The sequence below is a fragment of the Coffea arabica genome, chromosome 4c (assembly GCF_036785885.1).
Source record: "Coffea arabica cultivar ET-39 chromosome 4c, Coffea Arabica ET-39 HiFi, whole genome shotgun sequence".
NCBI lineage: Eukaryota > Viridiplantae > Streptophyta > Magnoliopsida > Gentianales > Rubiaceae > Coffea > Coffea arabica.
The window spans coordinates 33,519,803-33,525,802 of record NC_092316.1 but is presented as its reverse complement, the minus strand read 5'-3'; the positions used below and the strand labels follow the sequence as shown (position 1 = coordinate 33,525,802).

The 6,000-nt window shown below is 56.2% G+C and overlaps 1 protein-coding gene across 1 annotated transcript; it reads right to left on the bottom strand.

The window, feature by feature from the left end:
• LOC140004772 (uncharacterized) lies at positions 1-4,863 on the bottom strand. The gene has a single exon (XM_072044917.1). It carries the CDS (start codon positions 4,861-4,863, stop codon positions 1-3), a length of 4,863 nt encoding a protein of 1,620 aa, XP_071901018.1.
• Positions 4,864-6,000: the final 1,137 nt, after the last annotated feature.

Below are 6,000 nucleotides of genomic sequence, written 5' to 3'. Positions count from 1 at the left end.
TCAGCTGCGGAAAGGGTTCTCGGCGAACTGGAGGCCGTTGTCGGATATCAGGACATGCGGAATCCCAAACCGGCAAACTATGCTCTTCCAGAAGAATTTCTGAATTGCCTTCCCCGAGATAGAGACCAGGGGCTCCGCTTCCACCCACTTAGTGAAGTAGTCTATTGCCACCACAAGGTGTTCATATCTTCCCGGGGCTCGGGGGAAGGGACCCAGGAGGTCTATCCCCCATTGAGCGAAGGGCCAAGGACTGTGGATGGGGACCATCTCCTGAACTGGCTGATGGCGCAGCGAGGCGTGCACCTGGCAAGCTCTGCATTTTTGGACCAGATCTGCTGCGTCTCGGAAGACAGAGGGCCAGTAATAGCCCAGAAGGAGGCACTTTTTAGCCAACACCCGAGACCCCACATGCGCCGCACATATTCCTTCATGGACCTCGCGCAGGACATAATCGCCTTCCTCGTGAGTCACGCACTTTAGCCAGGGGGACAAGTACGACCTCCTATAAAGGGTTCCCCCGGCGTAGGCGTATTTGGCAGCTCGGAGCTGGATTCGGCGGGACTCTGATTTGTTTCCGGGGAGGGCACCCGAGCTGAGGAAGTCTACGAGGGGCGTCATCCAGGTGGCCGAGCTGTCTATAGCCAGGACTTGGACCTGATCGATACTCTTTTGTTTTACCACCTCCACCAAGACCTCTTTGCTCAGATGGGCAAAAGAGGAGGACGCCAGCTTTGAGAGGGCATCTGCCCGCTTGTTCTGAGACCTCGGCACCCGCTCGATTTCAAAGGTTCCGAACAAGGCCACCGCCTCTCTTACCTTGGCCAGGTATTTCTTCATGACCTTGTCCTTGGCTTCGTACTCCCCGCGGACCTGGAGGACGACGAGTTGAGAGTCACTCCGGACTCTGATCGTGGTGATACCCATCTGGTGGGCTATCCGCAACCCCGTCAATAGGGCCTCGTATTCCGCCTCGTTATTGGACGCAGGGAAGTCGAACCTAAGCGCGTAGGTCAGTTCTTCCCCGGTGGGCGAGGTGAGCAGCAGGCCAGCTCCGCTCCCTTCCTTGCTCGAGGCGCCGTCCACGAACAGCACCCATGGCTCCTCGGCCGGGGTGTCCGTGGGGGTCGGGGCTAACTCGGCCAGGTTTAAGTTAGCCCCCTCTGCAAGGAAGTCTGCCAAGGCTTGGGCCTTGATTGCGGTACGAGGCCGACAACTAAGGTCATGCTCGGCCAGCTCGACGGCCCACTTGGTCATCCTGTCCGAAACCTCGGGTTTGGTGAGTATCTGACGCAAGGGCTGGTCGGTCAGGACTACAATGCTGTGAGCCTGGAAGTAAGGGCGGAGCTTGCGTGCCGCATGTACCAAGGCAAGGACCAGCTTCTCGGCTGGCGAGTATCGTGTCTCTGGCCCCTGTAGAGCTCGGCTTACGTAATACACCGGCCTCTGAGCCCCCCCGTCTTCCCGTACTAAGACCGCACTGACGGCCTCGTTGCAAGCGGACAGGTATAGGAATAGGGTCTCCCCCGGCTCTGGGGCGGTCAGAGTTGGTAGCTCGGCCAAGTAGGTTTTTAGGTCGGTGAAGGCCTTCTGGCACTCCTCAGTCCAGTGGAAGTCCTTCGGCGCTTTCAGTACTCGGAAGAAGGGCAACTCCCGGACGGCGGAGCGCGAGAGGAACCTATTCAGGGCGGCCATCCTCCCTATTAGCCGTTGGACTTCCTTCACGCTCCTCGGAGTGGTCATGTCCATGATGGCTTGGAGTTTATCCGGGTTGGCCCGGATTCCCTCTCGGGACACCAGGAAACCGAGAAATCTTCCCGACCTGACCCCAAAGGTGCATTTCTTCGGATTCAAGCGCATCCGGCTCTCCGAGAGGATGTTCAAGATCTCCTTAAGGTCGGGTATGAGCCGCTGGTCCGTCCGGCTTTTGACGATCATGTCGTCCACATAGGCCTCCATGTTTCTGCCGATCTGGCCTTGGAATAGCTTGTTGACCAGGCGCTGGTAAGTGGCCCCCGCGTTCTTGAGTCCGAATGGCATGGTCCTATAGCAGTAGGTCCCTTCCTCGGTGATGAAGGAGGTCTTATCCCGGTCCTCCTCAGCCATCTCTATCTGGTGGTATCCCTTAAAAGCATCCAGGAAGTATAAAACATCAAAACCCACAGTAGAGTCTACTAACCTGTCGATTCTAGGCAGGGGAAAGCAGTCCTTCGGGCAGGCTTTGTTAAGGTCCGTGAAGTCTACGCACACCCTCCAGGTCTGGTCCTCCTTCTTGACTAGGACCGGATTGGCCAACCAGGTCGGGTAGTAGACCTCCAGGATGATCTTGGACTCCAACAACTTGCCGACCTCCGCCTTGATCACCTCGTTCCTCTCAGGGGCGAAACTCCTTTTCTTCTGCTTCACCGGCTTGAAGTGAGGGTCGACGTCAAGGTGGTGGACTGCCAGGTCCGTTGGGATCCCAGGCATGTCATCCACCGACCAAGCGAAGACCTGGGAGTACTCTCTTAGCAGAGCTTTCAGGTCCTCCTCCTCCTTGGCGGGCAACAAGGCTCCGATGCGGAGAACCTGGTTGGGCCAATCCTCCCTTAGGGGGAACTCCTCAATCTCATCCTGGGTGCCCAGCTGTTGGGCCTCATCCCCCGGGATGTAGGGCTCCAAACAGGTCGTCTGGGCGACCACCTTTTCCTGCCCTCGGAGTGTGGCCAGGTAGCAAGCCCTGGCTACCTCTGGATCGCCGTGCACCTCGGCTATCCCTCCCGAGGTAGGGAACTTGACGCTGAGGTGGTAGGTGGAGGGAATAGCTCGGAGGGCGTTCAAAGCAGGCCTCCCCAGGAACACATTGTACGGGGACGACTGCTTGACCACCACGAAGTTAACGGGAACGGTCCGACACTTGGGAGCCTGTCCTACTGTGACCATCAGGGTGATCATCCCTTCCGAGCTGATGGGTGGTCCTGTGAAGCCTACCAGAGGTGTCCTGACCGGGGTCAGCTGGTCATCCCTTAATCCGAGCTCCTTGAACACCCGATAGAACATAATGTCAACCGCGCTACCCTGGTCGACATACACCTTCTTTACCCGGTAGTTGTTGGTGACAATGTCTATCACGATGGTTTCGTGGTTCCCGGAGGCCAGGGGGACCGCATCCCTTGGTCCGAAGGTAATCTCCTCGTCCATGCACAAGCGCTTCAAGGAGTCGTCCCCTTCGGGGGGTGGTCGCTTGTTCTTCTGAGCCGCATGACTGTCCCCTCCCGTGGGGCCTCCGGCGATGGTGTTTATCACCCCCGCCAGGTTCTGGGTGTCCTGGTCGGAAGAGTGGCCCCGAGGAGTGTCGCGCCGCTTAGGGCGGTCGCGTCGCCGTCCCTCGTGCCTATCCCCGTAGTGGTTGCGCCCCAACTCCTGACCTGGTCGGCGTACGAACCGCCCTAAAAAGCCGCGCTGGATCAGGTCTTCTATCTCCTTACGCAGGGCCCAGCATCCCTCCGTGTCGTGTCCGACGTCGCGGTGGAAGGCGCAGTACCGATCCTGGTTCCTTTTATTCCGGGGCGTCCCCATCTTGGGCGGCCGATCTCCCAGCCCTTCCGTCTCCATCACAGCCAAGATCTGAGCCCTCGGCCGTGTTAGAGGGGTGTAGGTCTTCTCTGGGAGTGGTGGCGGAGCAGGGGCCTTCTCCTTCGAGAGCCGGTCGAAGACGTTTTTCTTGGATGGGACGTCCTTGCCCTCTGAGGGGTTAGTCCGACCTTTCCGATCTCCGAGCTCTCGATCGGATTCTTTCTTTAGGCGACCTGCCTCCTCCGCATTAGCAGCCTCGTGCGCTCTGCGAAGGAGCTCCTCCAGGTCTACGGGGGGCTTCTTGGCCAGGTCGTAGAAAAACTCTTCCACCCTGAGCCCGTTCGTGAAGGCGGCCATCACCACTTTTTCGTCCCTGTCCCTGACCTGCAAGCTCTCCGCATTGAAGCGGGTCATGAAATTCCTCAGTGACTCGTCGGGCCTTTGCCTGATGGACATCAGGTGGGTTGCGTTCCTCGTGTAGACCTTCAAGGAGACGAACTGGGCTGCAAACTGCCGGGCCAGCTCAGGAAAGCTCCGTATAGACCCCGGCTTCAACCCCTGGAACCAGAGCCGCGCCTTCCCCTTTAGGAACATGGGGAAGGTCTTGCAGCGGACCTCATCCGCGGCGGTTTGCAGGCGCATGTGCGTCAAGAAGACTGAGAGGTGGTCCTCCGGGTCTGTAGAGGCATCGTACATCTCGATGCTCGGAATCTTAAACCTCCGGGGTAGCGGGTAGTCATCTATTTCCCGGGTAAAGGGCGAGGTGGCGTAGTTGTTCTCGTATGGACGGGGCCTAAGGATCTGTTCAAGCTCATCCCGGGCAGGGTCCGAATGAAGGCGGTTGCGAGGTCGGCTCCTGGCAGACCTGTCTGGGGAGCCCACGAGACCGTTCCTCGCAGGCCTCCCCAGTGAGGGACCCCTCGGCTTGCTCCCCGTGGACCTGTGCCGGGAGTATCTTTCGCTGTCTCCGACTTTCGAGGCTCGCGGACGGGGAGGGGTTCGTGGCCGTTTCCTCCTAGGGGGCTGATCTCGTGACTCATCCTCCGAAGGATCAGGGGGTGACTCCTTCTCCTTCCCCTTGGGCCCGGAGGTCTGGGCACCCTCAGCCTCCTCTCCCTCCTTCGCCTGCCGGATTATATCCTCCAGCATGGGGAGATTTTCCATCACGAACTGGAAAATCTGCTGCCTGCGCTCCCCTGAAAGGGCTGAGCCCCCGGCGCCCCGAGACGCCTCAACCTCTTTCCGCTGGGACCCCTCACCGCCTCCAGGGCCGGCGCTGTCTACCGCTCGCTTGGATCGCGTCTTTGCCATCAACACAACTGCACTTACCTCTCGTTCCCACAGACGGCGCCAACTGAAGAAGCACGGAACTTCCCCGAGGAGAGCTGACCTGATCAGCTCGGCGTGCTGATGGAAGAGCTGATCCTAAGCCTGCAAAACAGAAAGGGTGAGCTGACAGAGGGGGCCCGAGGGTTGTCCCCGAGGGCACTCCGACGGTCAAGTTAGTTTTCCGGTGAGTGGAGTTCACGGGAAGTAGTAACAACCAGGAGCAATTTGCCTATAGTGAGCGTACCTTGTACAGTTGACGTATGCTACCATTTATACCTGCGAAGGAATCCGACCTCCGTATGTCTCGGGACCTGCCCGGAATAGTCGGTATCCCGCACTCAGGGGGATTGCCCCCGACCTCTTCGGGATGAACCCTCGCCCCCCATAGGAGCCCTAGTGGCGCGGCCCAGGTCGGCTGCCAGAGGCCAGGGGCCGAAGCCCAGCTCGGCCTTGCCTGGGCTGCCACGTGTCCGGGCTCAGAATGGGGCCTCTGCACCGCCCCTCCCTGAGTTTCGGTTTTTGGCCAAAAAAAAAATCAAAACAATTAAAATTTGTTATGGAGAGAAATTCCATCTATGAAATTAGCCATCTTGCTCGCCCTTGATTTTATAAGGAATGAAATTAGCCCCCTAATTATTGTGATTTGGTCAAAGAATTTTGAACATGTATTACGTGACATGATGACACCAAAAAAGGAGAGAAAATAAATACACACTTTAATTGAAATTAAACCAAAGGTAGGTAGTCAATTGAGTTTGAAATTTCTCTTAAGTGAAAGTGAAGAATCATATTATGATTATGGGAAATAGGTAAAGAGGGATCTATCAAATCCATCACTAATCTTGAGATTAATGAAGGAAGGTATTAAAGTAAGTGCACGGTTAAGTACAATTGGGAAGAAAGAAAGCTGATTTTCTATGCAACTCTGAAAAATGATTTATAGTACAACAAGAAAAGAGACATTAATTGATCATATAAAGGAGTTGTTTAAATGTAAGAGTTGAGTAAGGTACTAATTAAACATAATTAATCAATATCCAAGAACTGAAAGTTCTTCATTAATCTGTAAGACTTGATCCTATAGTCATAAATAAGACAACACATAAAAGCAATAAAAAT

Coding starts and splice junctions, on each gene's coding strand:
- LOC140004772 (XM_072044917.1), bottom strand. CDS start 4,863: ATGGCAAAGACGCGATCCAAGCGAGCGGTAGACAGCGCCGGCCCTGGA.